This window comes from Brachycentrus maculatus, unplaced genomic scaffold (genome assembly GCF_059751285.1).
Source record: "Brachycentrus maculatus isolate JH-2025_06_01 unplaced genomic scaffold, ASM5975128v1 h1tg000339l, whole genome shotgun sequence".
Classification (NCBI taxonomy): Eukaryota; Metazoa; Arthropoda; class Insecta; order Trichoptera; family Brachycentridae; genus Brachycentrus; species Brachycentrus maculatus.
The window spans coordinates 98,917-117,343 of record NW_028281088.1 but is presented as its reverse complement, the minus strand read 5'-3'; the positions used below and the strand labels follow the sequence as shown (position 1 = coordinate 117,343).

Sequence of the window (18,427 nt, the reverse complement as noted above, 5' to 3'; positions counted from 1 at the left end):
GAGTATACAGAACTGTAGAATGAAATACATATGAGACAATGGTAATGATTTGTATAATGTATGTCTGCCTCCATGGTGTAGTGGTTAGCGCGCTAGGCTACCATGCTGGAGATCCTGGGGTTGATTCCCAAGAGGGTCAAAATAAATATTTTGTGATTTTTCAGTCAAATATTTATTTAATTGGACCTTGGAATGGTACCTGAAGCGGAAGGCTGATCACCTTTCCTTCGTGTAGTTAACAATCAAGATAACACTGCTTCTTTACAATGCAGTGCCTTATGAACCATTGGGTGCAGATAAGGGTTAAAATAGAATAGATAATTAGTAACTACTCCCCACACTTCGGTCTGGTAATTATGACAATCTTGTATAAGAATGGGCTATTTTCACTTGAAAGGATTATTGACTTTAACATACCTACTGTACATATAAAAGTATATTTAACATTCTCTTTGTATTTATTAAAATCCAAAGTATCAATAACCTCATTTTCAATTGCAAAAGCTGCTTATCGATATTATACTGCATTTTAGTAAGTTTGTGCCATATGACTAACATATCCTCCAGATTAACTAGCAGTCCATGTTTTTTTTTCGTGTTACGAAATGTATTCATATTGCATAATATGTATTATGAATACCAGCAAGCATTAATAAAGACCCCTATCAATATCTATATGCAATATGTACATATAATCATTCACTTGATTCTATTTTTAGATACTAATGATCATTCTGATTATAACAATATATCAATGATTTATCTACGTAGGTACTGCTGACGCTCACTGCATTTTTATACATGGCATATAGCCAATAACCTTGACCGTCATAAATCCTTTGGATGTATAATAAGTGCATATATGTACGAATATGATCTAGAAAACTAGTGTGTAGAAATTCTCCATTACAATATATCGCTCACTCCTTTCAAGAACGTCATAAATAAAAAAACTTGATTTTTCAGGAGAACATTTTTAAAGTTTAAAAATATAATACAATGTATTAAAAATAAATATCAAGCCACTTTTTGAACTTTTTACTGTGCAACAGATCTTTTTAAGTAAAACCTGAAGGTTTCTCCATTTGAAAAATATTTGGTATATTTAAAAAAATAATTAAACAATACCTTTTCTTCAAAATGCAAAAAAAACACTTTCTGCCCTATAGCGGGTAAATATTAAGTTGAAAATATGCCGCTTTTACTGGGATATAGTACATTTTCTGGGCTTTCCGAAAACATGCACAACTAAAAATTGACAATTTTTGATTTGTGACGTTCTTGAAAGGAGTGAGCGATATGACAAACCCCAGGTAAGAAACTAGGTAAATGCATCATTTATAAAGGATTATATATGGATCATTTATTTACAAGCTATTACACCTATTCATAAAAGGCAAAAAAGAAGGTCGATTGTGGTGGCCAAAAGATCCTTTTATCTTAATCGACTTTATTCAAAATATGTTTAAAATATTATTTGTATATTCACTTTTTCTACTTTTAATTTTATGCCAGAAAGTTGAAGCAAAACTAGGAGTGATACAGAAACTAAGCCATTGTATAGGAAAGGGAATATGAAAACCTTTGGCATTGCCATTTGCATCACTTCTACATCCGTGTCATTTGATTTTTAGGAAGTTCTACATATACCATACTACACCCTGAGCCTCATTTGTGTGCGAGTTTGAATCAACATATAGCGAGATTCCTGCGAAGTAAATAAGCAATATTCTTCACACTTGTTACTACATTTTTTCTGTACTATTAACGCATACTAGGGGATGCTCGAAATTAACGAACAAATGCATCGAACTAGAATCCAATTGGAAATTAAATTTATTTGATTTATCATACAAAAATTATTTATATACATTTTGGTTATATTTGGTGTTTGTACGTTTGTAATAAAGGAGGTACTATCTAGTCACTAGATATCTAGTGGGTACTTAAGTACTTCATGCCTACCTACAAGGCGGTAGGTAGATATGATTCTATTCTCACTTCTCGCTACATATTTTTATCTGCAGTTGTGACGTCACAAGGCCGTTCGAACCTTAAAGCCAGCAGTCAAAGCAGTTCCCGTATTTCTCCTTCTACTATCGTAAAATGAAGATTTCAAGGTGGTTTGTGATTATTGTGCAAGTGAATGTGTAATATGCGTTCAGCAGTCAAAAAAGCATTCCTTTAACGTTGACCAAAGTTCACGTAGTATATTTTTCATACGCGTGTTATGACGTTTATCAATTTTAGCGCCAATTCCTTTAGAGATTAGAAACGTGAAAAATCCGTCGCCTGCTGCAGTTCGCTCAGTAGTTTCTTGAACAACGGTCGTTCTCGTTGTTTTGTGTGCGGATTACAAGTGCTTCGACAATGTCAACTAAAATTAATGTCTGTATCGTGGGTTCGGGAAATTGGTGAGTGACATAACCTTACCATTTTGATACTTGTTTATTTATATTTTACTATATCACTAGGCCGTTTGCGGTCGAAATAAATTGACCATATGTTACGTTGTTTTGCAGATTGATAAAAATATGTATTATCCGTTCTTATCACCGAAAGATTGATTAAAATTTTGTTTTTTTTTTAAAATCAGGGGTTCGGCCATCGCTAAAATCGTAGGGTACAATGCAGCCAGGCTCCCGAATTTTGAAGATCGCGTCACGATGTATGTGTACGAAGAAATGATCGATGGAAAGAAGCTGACTGAAATCATAAATGAAACTCACGAAAATGTCAAATATTTGCCCGGACACACTTTGCCATCAAATGTTGTAAGTAACTCATTGGTCAATTAGTAGATTAATTTAAGGCTGTATGAATGTAATGTGAAAAGTACCGCATCATTAAAATATGATTTCATTTAAAAAAATCAATTTAAGAAATTAGCAAAGCCCTTAGTATTTTATGAATAGTTTAAAATTGCAGTTAAATATGGCGTTGAATATTTCACACCTGTACTTTTAGACTATTACAACAACAAAACCTGGTCCAAGTACCAATAAATTTGATAGGATATAGACAATGTAAGCGAAGGACCCCAGGTTGAAGGATATTATTGCCATACGGGAAAGAAAATGGAGGAGGAATAGTAGGGACTATCAATTGAGGAGAGGAAAAGGAAAAGAAAAAAGAGGAGTTACAAGGGGACTTGGCTTTGAGTAACACATGTAAAGCTCATTGAGACAAATTGATGACATTTCTTCTAACCCTTATCTGCACCCAATGTCCATAGGGCACTGAATCGTATTGACGCAGTGTTATCTTGATCGTTATTTACATGAAAGCAAGGTGTCAGTCCTAAGCTTCAAGTACGAGTCCATGGTAATTATCAGAAAAATAAAACTAAAAATATCGGGTTATTTTATTTTTTATTTAGTAATTACATAATTTAAAAGTCGTTGAGTTCAGAAAAATAAAACACAAACAATAAGAATTGTAAAAAAAACTTAGCCCAATATAAAATAAATAAATGTGTCGGGTCGTGGTCCCGTGGTTAGTGTCTTGGACTCTTAAGTCAGAGTTTCTCGATTCGAATCCACTCTACCACAATTTGATACCTATTTGTATTACAGAAATAGTATGAAATGGAAATGTTTATGGAAATCATAAAAACACAAATATTTCTCTTTAAAAAAAAAAAAAGTAAATAAAACAAGTCTAACTATAATAATAAAAAACCTTGGGAATCGAACCCGGGGCCTCCAGCACGGTAGCTAAGCGCGCTTACATTTACACTGCGGAGGTGAACAATGATCATGATTGGGACACAAAATACCAATGCTTTCAAGTACTTACTTAGATATAAATTGAGGGCATCAAAAAAACAAATAAAAAAAGTGATTTTTTCATTCTAATATTTATTCAATATTACCCTGGACTGTTATCAGCGGAGGGCTGATCACACTTCCTTTATGTGTTAACGGTCAAGATAACACTGTGTTTATATGATGCAGTGTCCTATGCACCATCGGGTGCTGATGAGGGTTTGGAGAAGAGAAGAAGATGTAAATTACATATAAATATATTTATTTTTTAAAGATTTATGCTTCTTTTTTTTCATCATTTTTCTCACATAGTGCTTCTCGGGTCACTTTAATTTAATCATGAGACAGGGTATATTTTTTTGTATAATTAAAATTGTAAATTAAATATTCCTTGTTAAGATTTATTAATTGTGGAGGTCCCCTAAAAGTTACTTTTCCAATATTTCACAAAAAAATCCTTTAAATGCAAATCTTTTCTCTTTACTGTGTTCTATCAAAATCTTAATTAAAGTTGTGACAAAACGTGACCAATCCTGTGTTAAACCAATATGAAATCATTAAATCGCAGCAAAAGGTAACAATTTTCCTTAAAATCATAATAAAATTACTTAAAATCATTTATAATGGAAGTGTAACGTTTTGGTGAGGACCTGTACAATTATAGACAATGTTTTGAATTGGCCATTGATTATTATCTTAATTACTTTCTATAATTACATAGATAAATCATTGAATATTCAAGGTATCCATTGTGTTTGCAGTAATATTATTCAATGAAAATTTTATTGCTATTATATAATTTAACATTAGAGTAACTTTTCATATACTTAGCAAGAGTAGTGAGCGATAATATTGTAGATAACGGTAAAAATAAAAACAAATTTACAGATTAAATTGTCATCATTGTTGCTTGGAATATTAAACAATCTTTTAAAGTAATAAATAAAAATTAATCTTAGTGAAACACAAAAAAGTCTTACATTGAGTATTTAATTAAAATGTGTAATTTTTCTGGATAAGTGAATAAAATTAGTTATTTTGCCTCTTTAAACAAAAATTTTCTACAAGTGGAAAGTTACTATAAACAGTTTTCCAACCAATCACAGCATCACTACCAATGACTGAGTAAATGAACCTCTGACATAGTCAAAAGCAGAGCTTTTTTAAAACAAAAAAGGTCCTGGAACTCACTTCATGTCAAGCTTTTTACTAAAAAAATATATATACTCAAATATCATTTAAATATTTATTACACTACCATATTTTATCATTTTGATGAATTATATAAATTGAGATTGTAATTACGTAAGCGCAAACATAACTATGTTTCATTGATTTTAAAAATTGAAAAAAAAAATTTTCCCTAAAAAAAGGTGCCCATTTTTTCCATGTAACGCGGTGGAACGGCGTTACATGAAAAAAAAGCGCTGGTCAATAGTATCATACACATAAAAGGGGTTATTTTAGCATTTGGTTCTGTATGTTAAGGATAAAATACCATTATTTTCAGCGTTCTGTATTCAATTACCTATTATTCGGTGACAGATCTTGAATCATGTCGTTCGGGTAGAATATATTTAGGAATATTCAATATGTTTTTGAGGGAATTTTGAAATAAAAAAATCTAAATAATCTGTTCTTATACAATATTATGTAACATTGTATAATAACGTATTTCAATATGCATCTTTTTTAAGCCACTGAAATTCTTTATCGATAACATTGATCCACATTGGGTTGCCATGAACATATTTTGTAGTGCATATATACCAAAAGCTGCCAAGTGTTGCACTGTTTCAATATTTCTCATTCTTTAATGTTTCAATGCCGCATAGATTTTCTGGCATGCGTTTACAATTTAATGTCATTTATCGTTCAGGGTCAAAGCCAATATGTATTAGAATAAAAGATGTATTATTTAATAGGTGCATTGTCTCTTAAACTGAAATCATAATATCGGGAGTAATAATTAAAATTTTAATAAATAATTAAAAAATTTATGCATACTTTGGACTTAGGTTACTACAAAACAGTTCAGGAAACAAATATTTTTGGTTACCATATAAAAGCGAGGGTTGACTATATATTTATTATATGTGTATTTTACTGTTTTTGAATGTCAGTAGTAAAAAGGACAGGACCTACAATTGAAAAAGAAAAGTTGTATCATAGCATGTCATTTTAGATTTGAACAAATTGAAGGCAATCAACGTTTTAAAAAAGGAACTGATAGTTATCGAAATAAATAAATGTCCAAAAAAATGATTTAGCGGTAGGTACTTCAAGAACATTCCTGAAATTGGAAGACCGTTAAAATTGGATTAAGATGTTCTGACATCATTAATGGAGTTTGATCCTCATAAAACTTTTTTCCTAACTACAGATCAACATTCAAAAGTCACTAGGCTATGAAAATATTTAGTATTATAAATTATGAATGATTGCGCAGTACCAAAACAAAAGTCAAAAAAGTATTTAACCTACATGGATCTAAGAGGGAGATTTGAAATCCCCTTAAAACAACTTTTTACTTGATAACTTGATAATCATTATACCAATTTAATATTTTTTGTAATCTTTATAATAATACTTACAAATATTTCGGCAACTAATAAATACTTACAAATATTCTTGTTTAAAAATATTCAAAACGTATGATTCTCAATTTATTATCTTCAATATATCGTTTGACTCACACTCCATATTATTATTATAAAAAATATTTTTACGAATACCGCTTGGGTCTTTCAAATACCCCCCTTTGGAGTGTGTAATTTTTAGATACTTTTTGGAAGTGGAAGGTCTTGTACTAAAAATACAATTTTCACATATTCTTAGCTGTTTTTTTTACATTTGCCTGGATGGTGTCATCACCTTTATTTTAATGGTTTTGTTCAAAGTCTAAACCAATTTGTTCTAAAGTAATGAATATCATTCCATTAATTATTTTTTATAAATATGATGTCGTTAGTAAGTAAGGCGATATATATTTTCAAGTCCATTTGATTTTTGTTTAGAAAAAATTAATAATTAAACGAAAAATTATTTAAAAAAAAAGAAAAGAAACGCCAAGCTGCTAGACCAGTAGTTTTTGTTTGTTTACAAGGTTGTCCATATTTCAATAGACTTTTGACCAGTTTTTTTTGTTGCTACATTTGGCATGAATGGTCTTCCACATGTTCAAATGTCCTAGTAAATCTATGTGTATGTAGCGGTCAATGTTCATATGTATTGTATTCAATCTGGCTCATAATTCAAGGCCTGATGTAATATGTGATTATTTATTTTGGGTTTCAAAGTATGGATTTTTTAAAAATTGTATACATAAAATTTTATCAGAATATAAATTAAAATTGCATAAGTAATTCATTAGATGACAATTATTTTCACTTTTTCAACTTACTAGAAATGTGTCCGCCTCCGTAGTGTAATGGTCAGCACGCTCGGCTACCGTTCTGGAGGTCCCGGGTTCGATACCCAGGGGGGGAGTCGAATAAATATAAGTGATTTTTAAACTCTAATATTTTTTCTATATTACCGGTACTTGAAGCGGAGGGCTGATCACCTTTCCTTCATGTGTTAACAATCAAGATTACACTACATTTATATGGCGCAGTGCTCTGTGCACCATTGGGGTGCGGATAAGGGTTTGAAGATGAAGAAGAAGATGAAATGTATATCTTTGTTATTGAATATTATGCATGAAGTATTTCAAAAGCATAATTTTTAAAGGCAGGCGCTGTAGCGTAGTTGGGTAGACTCTCGACTGCAAAACTGGCATCGCGGGTTCGATTCCTGCCAATTGCAAAATGAATTCAAGAAAGATTTATTTTCAATTGGTCTGGGTGTTTGTGATGTATTTTTCACATTTACCTTCCCTATCCTTTCTATCCTACCTGCAGACAAGCATCTAAAAAAGACGCTTTAGAGTTATTCCTTTAAAAAAAAAAAGAAATATTCAATATTTTAATTCAAACAAAAATCTGATATAATGTACAAATTCAGTTTATTATGATGTTATGTGTGTATTTTTCCCATTGCGCACATTTTACTTAAGATTTGGGGACCAACCTTTTACGGCTTCTGGTGAATGACTCCAATTTGATGCATTTTTATGGAATCAATTAATAAAATTTGCCGAGCAGTTGCATTTACATTTCTTGTAGTATTTTTTATCATACATTTTTATTTTACTAACCTGTTGTACAAAAACCATAAATTTATAATAATAAATAATATGACTTGATTCCCATCTTTGGCATCTTCAAGTTTCTTAGAGTTTTATGGCAATTACTTATAATTCCGACATCATATTTTTTAATTAAATATAGTTTTTATTCTACTCTCTTCATTTACAGAAAAAAAACTGTTTTGATGTTTCTAATGTTCTTATAATTGGATGTGAAAATACCAAATTATAAATATTTGTAATTTGGAGTTAAGTATGGCGTTTTCTTATTTAGTTTATGATAAAATTGTTAATAAAAACACAAGTTTTTTACCACTTGAGTTATATCTTCGGTTCTAAATTTAAACAGTTTATATTTAGACCTGAAGATGGAAGCATCTGTAGCTTCCGAAACTAGTCGTTAAAATAAATGTAGCTCAAGTGGTAAAAAACAAGTGTTTTCATTTACAATGTGATTTTTTTGATAAATATTGAACTTGAACTAAGTCCATTCTTTTGGTAATCTACATTTTTTTGCAAGATCATCGGAATGTACACCAGACCTTATTTCTCGGATGTATACATAAATATTTTATCCTTTGATATTTATGATATGTACAAAGTTTTGTTTTCTGTCAGCCCCATATATCATATATTTTTTAAGTGTTTTCATGCTCTTGATGTGTTAGCTAGGATTAAGTAATAGATAAGATAACACTCGCGGATGTTACAGGGCACATTAGTGTGTGAACGGGTTCAAACTTTTCTAATAATAACACCGTCTGATAAAACTGATATCTCTCTTTGATACTCTATTATACAAAGCTTTGACTTATGAATATTTCATTTAGATATGGTGAACATCATGAATGTTGTATCTACAATAAATAATATGGGTAATCTTTAATGTATTGTTGGATTAATATATGGCTTCTCATATAAATAAAAGGGTAAAGGTTGAGAGCAATTTCCCTTTGCAATACTATTAAAAAAAAAAAAATTAAAAAAACCAAATATATATATATATATATATATATATATATATATATATATATATATATATATATATATATATATATATATATATATATATATATATATATATATATATATATATATATATATATATATATATATATATATATATATATATATATATATATATATATATATATATATATATATATATATATATATATATATATATATATATATATATATATATATATATATATGATAATGCCGTATCAGTCCAGTGCGTCATCTTGTATAAAATAATGTGTAAAAAACTCTTTTTATGCGAAATAATGCCTTTACCTTTCAGACATATGTCATTTCAAAATTCATAAAAAATATGCAAGGCCCAAATGAGAGACCCTTTCACAGGATGGCGTTAGATACAGGATGAACAACTTAAATCCGGGACAGTCCACAATCCAGGACACCTGGTCGCTTTACTAATATTGATACAATAAGTCATTTAACATGTCAAAATAGATGATATGTATAAACAACAATATAAGAAAAATAACTCCTAATTGAAGATAATCCAGATTTGTGAACAAGTATTTGGACATACTCAAAATGTTGTAAATGGCAATGTTTGATACTTTTTGCTTACATGTAGAATAATATCAAAATAGAAATATATAACAATGTAAAGAAAACTCCATTTACAAAAAAAGTCAGTGTGCATAAAAGATAAGTTTGCCCGATGCCAATTTTAAATAACATTGAATGAGAAAGAACCGATGCCATGAAGGATTTTTTTTATTTATTATTTTCAGGTTGCCGTGCCTGATGTTGTCGAAGCGGCAAAGGATGCGGATATCTTAATATTTGTTGTCCCGCATCAGTTTATCCGTACGCTCTGCTCCACGTTACTCGGAAAGATCAAGCCTACGGCAGCTGCGCTTTCACTCATCAAAGTGAGTTCCTAATCTAATCTAGCTAGTAGTTAGGTCAAATAAACCAAAATTCCCTTGCATTTGAGATAAAAAAAACTCATTACCTTGTCCAAGAATTTGTTTGTAACATATCAGTTTTGGTAAAAATAGAAAAACATCACTCAACATCCTATCAACAAAAAGAAAAAAAATCACTTTCATATTTATTTATTATTAGTATATTAGTATTCAAATTTCATTTTTAATATTTCTGACTTTTCACAGTTCTAGGTGCCTATTTTCATTCGCTGTTAAATAGTTTAATAAATATAAACTTATGGCCTGTCATTATTGATTCGTGTTTTATTTTTATTATTGAATAAGCTAACATTCTTCTATTATATTACTTCATTTGATTTCTATATGTTAAAAATGAATTTAGTTTTGGCATCACAAAATTACTATGGATGTTCAAAAATGATGTCCATTTTTTCTTTTTGGTGGTTATTTAAAGTAGCCACTGTCCACAAATTAAATTACATACAAATTTGTTATTTTTGGACAATTTATAACCAAAATCTGGACATTCCCTTGATTAATTAAAAAATATATATTTGTGTTATTATTTACAAAAATACTTCAATTTCATACTATTTCTGAGCCTAAGCTGCTCATTATTAGAAATAGGTGTCAAATTGTGGTAGAGTGGGTTCGAACCAAGAAACTCTGACTCGAGAGTCCGCAACACAAACCACGGGACCACAATCCGACACTTCTTTAACTTTAAAATTGTGTCCATCATATTTTAGGGCTTTGATGTTGCCGAGGGAGGTGGAATCGACCTTATTTCTCACATTGTCACACGGAACTTGAAGATTCCCTGCCATGTCCTTATGGGAGCTAACTTGGCTGGAGAGGTAAGATAATTGTATGTAATTAACACACAAGACCCAAAAAAGTACTGAATATTTTTATTAATTTTTTTATTTAGATTTTTTTATTATTTATTCGGGAATTGTACAGCTTTACATATAGTAAAAGTATGTAATAAAAAATAGTTACATTCATAAAAAAAGCCAATCACACAATTTCACATTTATGTTATAATAATAACGATCAAAAACATCACTAGATAAAAAATAAAATAAAAAAGAGTGGGAATGTGTGTGAGGAAGGGAGTAAAAGGGTAAGGGTATGGTATGATTTTGCAGAAAGGAGAAGGGAAGGACAGGAATTAAAGAGAGTGGTTCACCCCCCCACCCGTAACCTAACTAGGCTATTGGTGGAGAGTAAACAGAGAATGACTTTCTACTAACCCCTTTTTTAATTGTAGCTATGTTTTTTCCAAAAATATCAAAAATATTGAATTTAATTCACCAGTTGCCAATTTTTCCCGAGGGTGACTCGGGCAAGGAGTTTGTGTTGCATTGATGAGTCCGAGTGCTGCTCGGGTAAACAGTATTCCAACTTGGTGGTATTGATTTACCCAAGCCAAATATATTTATGTATTTGTTTTTATTGGCTAATCCGAGCAGTGTTCGGGTAGTCCTGTTTCGAGTCGTTTGGTGATGATTTCCAGCACCGACAAATTTTCTTGCCAAAATTCGACTGTTAAGTGGTTAATAAACTACTATGGCCATCAATCAAACCTATGTCAGCATATAGAGAACAAGTGTTGTTGTTTCTACGTTCATTCTCCAATTTGAGACTTCATTATTGCGGTACTGACTTGGTTTACAGTAAAATATGTAATGTTATATTGACCTTTATTCACAAAGCAATGCCGGTTAATGGCTGCCAAAAAAAATTTAAATTTTGACCATTGCCCTTTAAAAATAAATTAAAATACTATTTTCCTATTTGTGTCACTTCAGTTACATAATACTATTTAAGTGTAAAGTATTTTTTTACACTTTGAATAATTCATAGCGTAAAACATTAATGATTTCTAGTGAACTTTCTTACGTTTCGTGAATTTGTTATGTTAAATTTACTTTCAAATAAAATTAAAATTGACTTGGCACCGTTTCAATTCGGCCAGTATAACAGGTGGCCTATGCACTGTGTACACATCACTCCCAGTGTTTGATAACATTTAAGTAGCTTAATCTGCACACATTAAAATGCTTTTTGTTATTTTAGACCGAGATTGATAATTATGTTTAAATTTTCAGGCTATGTTTAAATTCTTTGGAATTGCTGTCTAGCTTATGCGGTTCATGATTTTTAATAAAGCATGTTATTTAAAATAAAATAATTTCATTTAGGTAGCCGAAGAAAAGTTCTGCGAGACCACCATTGGGTGCCGTGACGCTACTCTTGCCCCGGTCCTCAGGGACATGATTCAGACACACAACTTCAGGGTCGTCGTTGTAGATGATGAAGATGCTGTTGAAATTTGTGGTGCATTAAAGGTATAGTGTAGCTTTTATACAGTAAAAGATCGTTGATTCGGGCTAAAATAATTATAATTTTGCCATAGTATATAATAGTTTATATTAGTTTTAATATAAGCTAACTTAAGAAATAATTAAAAAAAAAAAAAAATAGTGAAATGAATTTCTTGTCTCTTCAATTATTTTTCTTAAATTTTCGGTAATTACCAAATTCATGGTTTGGATTTTATAGGGGGGTCATAATAAATAAAATTGATTTTTTACTCCGATATTCAATTAACACATTGTTGTTGGGCGGTTTTTCCTTCATCCTGACCCTGACTATACTCCGATATCTGCCGCCCGACCCCCAGTATCTAATCACAAGCAATCGCAAATCCATTACAATTTGTTTTTTGGCATCTCTCGCGTTCTACCAAAAGTGAACAAATAGAGCACTTTTAAGCGTCACTCGCTCTCTACCAACAGTTTATAAAATACACTTTAAAGCGTTTCCCGCAAACAATGTGTTAATATCATCTTGGACTGGTACTTGAAATATAGAAGTGATCACCTTGCCTTTATATAATTAACATTAAAGGTAACATTGCATCAATCTGATGCGGTTTCCAACACTTCATTGGATGCAGATAAGGGTCAAAAGAAAAGAAGAGTTCCCTGTGAATTCTTGAACAAAGTAACAAGGGTATTTGTAACATAAGTCAATTTTGTTAACAGAATATTGTGGCTTGTGGCGCTGGTTTCGTGGACGGTCTTGGCTTCGGTGACAACACTAAGGCTGCCATCATCCGATTGGGTCTCATGGAGATGATCAAGTTTGTGGACGTGTTCTACCCGGGAAGCAAGCTAAGCACATTCTTTGAATCCTGCGGAGTTGCGGATCTCATCACCACTTGCTACGGTTAGAACTATACACTATTATTCCAGGATAACAGAAATACCCCAGACTTCATATAAAATAAAAATAAAATAAACAGCATAATTAGTAATATGTAATTACAATGTGTCTGGCTGTGGTCCCGTAGTTAGAGTCACGGACTCTGAGTCAGAGTTTCTAGGTTCGAACCCACTCTACCACAACTTGATATCTATTTTAAATAACGGGCTGTGTATGCCTGTATGAAATTTAAATATTCATTTGTTTATATTATAAGCACACAAATATATCTCTTGAAAAAAAAATTTGAAAAAAATTTTAAAATATTTTTTATTTACTAAATGATGAAATTTGCATCAAAGTAAAATAATAGAGATATGAAAAGATAGTTTCAATTTGTTTATTGAAAATAGGCATAAATACGGTTCATAAATTAGTAAAATTTTCAATAAAATTGGTTAATTTTGTTCCAGGTGGCCGTAATAGGCGTGTGTCAGAAGCTTTTGTCAAAACCGGAAAATCTATCAAGGAGTTGGAGGTAGAAATGTTGAATGGACAGAAGTTGCAGGGTCCTTTCACCGCCGAGGAAGTCAATCACATGCTCAAACTCAAGGGAATGGAAAACAAGTAATAAAAAAATTGATTTTACATACAAAATAAAATGATGATCTTTGACATCTCAAAACATTACTTTCTGATGTTGTTTGAATAAACTAAAGATATGCCTTCTGGTTATCGTAGCTGAGTACAACAGAAACCCAATTGGTTATTGCACCCAATCTATCATATGAAACTTATCACTTGTCATAAAAAAATGTGTAAAGATAATGAGCCTCTGCAGCATGAAAATATATCCATATCGTTTTGTAATATATATTGATGATCTATTATGTTAGTCTTCCCATACAATATATTGGCTATTAAAAGATGTATTGCAAGCCTTATCAATTGAAATGTAATGTTTGTACGTTTATTTTATAATATAGTCAAAATCTTCTACGGTAATTCCAATTTTGTTGGATCTAAAATCTGCTTTTACGAACGATTTTATTCATACAAAACATTTAGTAATTTGACATTAGTTATAAAATTACAAGAATAAAATACAAAAGATTTTTTTTTAAGTTTATTAAAACTACATACTAGGCTCTATTTTTTTTTTTAAAACATTACTTCTCTCTAGCTTTTATATGAAAATATCAATATTTTTTTAAAAAACAATTTTTTTTCGTGTTATCGGATATTTGAAATATTTTTCCAATTTCGGTATCTTCAATTTCAAGTTTTAACTGTATCTGCATAGTTGCAAATCCGTAATGTAAAAACGTATTTATATTGTCATTGTAGAATGTTGACACTTCTCAGTTGTATGAAAGAATGCGAGTAAAAATGATTTAAATGCATCTTCTGAACAATTGGAGTAAGCTTATAGCTTTTATTAATTTGGCTGTAATGTCACAGGGTTGTGCTGATAATATTTAGGTTCTACAGCACTGTAAGCAGTTTCATTATATTATCATATTGTTATCCAGGTTTCCATTGTTCACTGCCATCCACCGCATCTGCATCGGCGAGCTGAAGGCGGTTGACCTGATTGACTGCATTCGCAGCCACCCGGAGCATATGTAAGCGCACGCTTCCAATCATCTCTTAAACCTGTAGAGCTATACTTTCAAAATGTACCTAATATATTTAAATTACTGTTGGTAAAAAAATACAAAACAACGTAAATGTAAAAAAGTTTGAAATGTGTAACTAACCTTCTGAGCAGTCTATATTTTAGTTTCATTGTATTTAGGAGTGTTTTTCGTTGTGTATAAGTGTGAGTGTGTATTGTCACATGTATTAGTAATTGATTTTGTAGCAAAATTTTATTCCTATCATACATACATATATTGAGTAATATAAAATATTAACATTTTATGTATTTCCAGATTGCTTTTTGTATGATTAACATTACATTATTTTTGACGTTTGAAACATTTTAAATTCAGTAACTGAATCGGATAATTTTCTATAGGTAATATGAGCGGATTTTAAAAAAATAAGAGTTTCGTTAAATATGTACTATCAATTTTAATTTATTTTATAAGTTTAAAAAATCATGTAAATACAATTATGCTTTACCTATTCTTTCAATGGATTTGACATTTGTCGATTGATAATATGCCTTTTTATTAATAATTTTTTGGAATGCAAAACTAATAACTATTATAATATTGCCTGAAGCATCTTTTCTTTCCTTGAAACGAGATAAATCTGTCAGTATGTTCATTCGTCCGACTACTGAATAATGTAAATTTACAAGAGAAAACTTATACTAAAATGTAATGTGAACGTAAAATATCACTAATTTTTATAAGAATTTGGTGCTTTTGATTAAACGGTGCAGATTTAACTAAATCATGTACATAAATTATTTTAAATAATTTAAACATAAATTATAAAATTGTTACCTGAAAATTTCTTTTTCCCGTAAAACGGAATTACGTTATATGTACATAAATCTTTTTTAAACTTTTGAATTATTTATTGAGGTTGAAATTTTACATTTTTTATAGATATTTAAACTTTTTTGTAGCCTTTAAATTTATTGTTTATACCTTTAACATTTTTGAGTGCAATACTTTCAGTTAGGTGTATTAAGTAATGGTATTTTCTAGATCTAGTAAAGTACTTATAAATTGTAAGTACTTATAAAGGAACTGATACGAAGGTGTTCATTGAAAGACATGCGTATTTTATAGGCACATATTTTAATAAATATCTCAACATCTTATAAAACCAACTGAAGAAGTTACTAGAGTCAAGCATTATACTCAATCAGTATGTATGCTGATTTGACGTGTAAATGTTTAAATTCCTTCCTTCGCTCAAAGATAAATATGTAATGAAATAATAAATAATAATGTCCAAAGTACCTTTCCCTTTTAAAAACCGGTTTTCCTTGGCGTTCATGCAACAATCAAATGTTTCTTAACTTCAATGACAATTTTATTAATCCAAGATATACTACATCCAACACAATTCACGTTAAGAATGAAGTAGCGTGCGTTTAAAATAATGATAAAACTAGTATGTGTTTATGTTTTTGGTATGTAGTGCTAAAATATAAATATTCTGATTCTAATACAGCTGTCTATTGAGGACATCCGTATTACATACATAATTTACTTAGAAGAATATTATCATTGACATTCCTCCTACTTCTATGTTTATCATAAAATATTTGAGTTAAAACTTTGAAAATAGAGTCGTAGACTACATAATATATATTTATATGACCATATTTTATTAGCATATTATTGTCCATACTGATACTATCAGTATGTGAAAAGTGTGTCATTTTACAGAATACAAATTGTTTCCAATCAATATTTTTTTAATGCAAGGAATATATTGAATGATTACCATTTATTTTACTTGATTAACATGTATATTTGTAAGGAACATACATAGTTATATATTTTTTTGCCAACACAATAAAATAAATACCACTTCACATTTCGTTATTGAATTTCAACTTGACAGTTAATTAATTAATACATGTTATCACTAGAAAAAAATATATAACAGATGTAAGTTTATTTTAAACGAGTTTATATACAAATATGAAATATTTCACTCGAATATTATGCAGTTGTGTGCATGGCACACTTAAAAATGTTATTTTGATTTTTAATTTAGTAAATATAAATGCGTACTTACATATATAATATGTATGTATATTAAATGTTACCATTGATAAAAATCTATAATTATATATATATTGATTTAATTAATAATTATAATAGATAGAATTGTTGGGATTTTAGTATACATGAAGGGTATGTTTATTACTCTTATTAAACAAAAACCATGTTACTTTTCTGCTAGCTTCTTAAAATGTAACTTTTAAAGCAGTCTTGTTCGAGATTGAATAGTTTTGAAAAATGCATATTATTGCTTTTAATTATATAGTACATTATAAAAGTGCAACTCTTTTAATTATCCATTTTCCTCTATATAGATTTGCTCCCAAAAGAATTACCATTTATTGAAGATTTCAAGTTTCACATTATTTTGCATCCCGTTCCATCCTACCCTTCCTATCCCCTGCACAAACCTCCCGTGGCTGTATAATGTAAGTTATGCATGGCTTTACATTAAATTAATACTGTCTATCGTACCATTTTTTGATTTGCACTACATATATAAATAATTCAAAGGAAGATTATGCAAATGAGGTTAACTAACCTCACATGTAACGTTCATTGTCTGAAAGAAGATATATTTTGTTACAATTGCCAAAATTTTGATATTTATAATATTGTTATATCAAGTGATAATACTTGATAATTATTTTAATAAATTACCACTTAAACATATCTGCAATAATAAAGCTTGTTGTTAAATTCCTTTTTTTAACACCAAAAAAATTATTGTTTAATTTATTGTTGCTTTTTAAAATCCCCGCTTTTGGCTATCAAGTTAAATTAATTCACACAATTTTTGTGTATCTCAATGGCAAAAATTCATATTTTTATTTCAAGTAATGAGATTTCTTTTCTTAATATAAGCAATTTTTTATTATTATTAAATGCTAACAATGAATTTTTCACACACTTTTAGGAAAGGACAACTCCCAGCAAAGTGTTCTCTTTGAAATGTTCAATTTGGAAAGACAAACTATACAGCATTTATTTTACTTAAAATATATTGTTAGTTAGTTTTTTTAAAAACTTTTTTGTACCCCGGAGATTAATTTGACTTATTATGAATTAAATAAAATGAAAAGGCAGTTGAACATAAAATAATTACCACTTTTAGGCAGACATTTAAACATTGTCATTCATCTTAATAAATGTTTATTTCTCATACACATTTGTTTCATTTTTTTAACACCTCAAAATGTTTTATGAATGTTGAATGTTGTGCATATTTTGGTTCACACTTCTAGCTTGTACATATTCATGAACAGGATGTAGAACTTCTAACTCCCTGAGGAATATAGGGCAGTTGTACACTCTAAGGCACCATATATCATTTTGTTGTTCATGTAAAATTAACTTCTGTGTACTTTAGCCATCGTGATAGAACATATTAATTTTGTTTTAATATGTCCCTAATTGCATTATGCTTCAAATGTGAGTGTCATCGCTTCCAAGAAATCCTAAATCTAATTTTGTATCCTAAAATTCACCAGTTTGAATAACCACATCAAACATCAATTATTATTATTTTTAATTTTGGTGATTTGCATTTTTGTCTTGTTTGTAAGATCTGTTACTATTTTCATTAAGGTAGTATTTTTATTTCACTTAAGATTTTTTTATTTAAATTTGTATAAATAG

The 18,427-nt window shown here is 29.8% G+C and overlaps 1 protein-coding gene across 4 annotated transcripts; it reads left to right on the top strand.

Moving 5' to 3' along the window:
* The first annotated feature begins 1,922 nt into the window (after nt 1-1,922).
* Gpdh1 (Glycerol-3-phosphate dehydrogenase 1) lies at nt 1,923-17,955 on the top strand. Of its 4 annotated transcripts, XR_015838411.1 has the most exons (10): nt 2,027-2,414; nt 2,597-2,774; nt 9,723-9,863; nt 10,631-10,738; nt 12,089-12,235; nt 12,935-13,118; nt 13,568-13,721; nt 14,627-14,719; nt 17,104-17,217; nt 17,706-17,843. XR_015838411.1 is itself a non-coding variant. In XM_088269100.1 (9 exons), exons 1-9 carry the CDS (start codon nt 2,371-2,373, stop codon nt 17,737-17,739), a joined length of 1,083 nt encoding a protein of 360 aa, XP_088125226.1. In that variant the 5' UTR covers nt 1,923-2,370; the 3' UTR covers nt 17,740-17,955. The 4 variants fall into 4 exon arrangements, 3 of the variants coding, with proteins under 3 accessions (XP_088125226.1, XP_088125228.1, XP_088125227.1); XM_088269100.1 differs by lacking the exon at nt 17,104-17,217 and having other exon boundaries at nt 1,923-2,414; nt 17,706-17,955; XM_088269101.1 differs by lacking the exon at nt 17,706-17,843 and having other exon boundaries at nt 17,104-17,270.
* Nucleotides 17,956-18,427: the final 472 nt, after the last annotated feature.

What these genes read in the sequence shown, in the direction of transcription:
- Gpdh1 (XM_088269100.1), top strand. Translation starts at nt 2,371, where the DNA reads ATGTCAACTAAAATTAATGTCTGTATCGTGGGTTCGGGAAATTG. An exon ending in GAGCTAACTTGGCTGGAGAG is followed by an intron (nt 10,739 to 12,088) that starts GTAAGATAATTG and finishes AATTTCATTTAG; the next exon opens with GTAGCCGAAGAAAAGTTCTG. An exon ending in AAATTTGTGGTGCATTAAAG is followed by an intron (nt 12,236 to 12,934) that starts GTATAGTGTAGC and finishes TTTTGTTAACAG; the next exon opens with AATATTGTGGCTTGTGGCGC.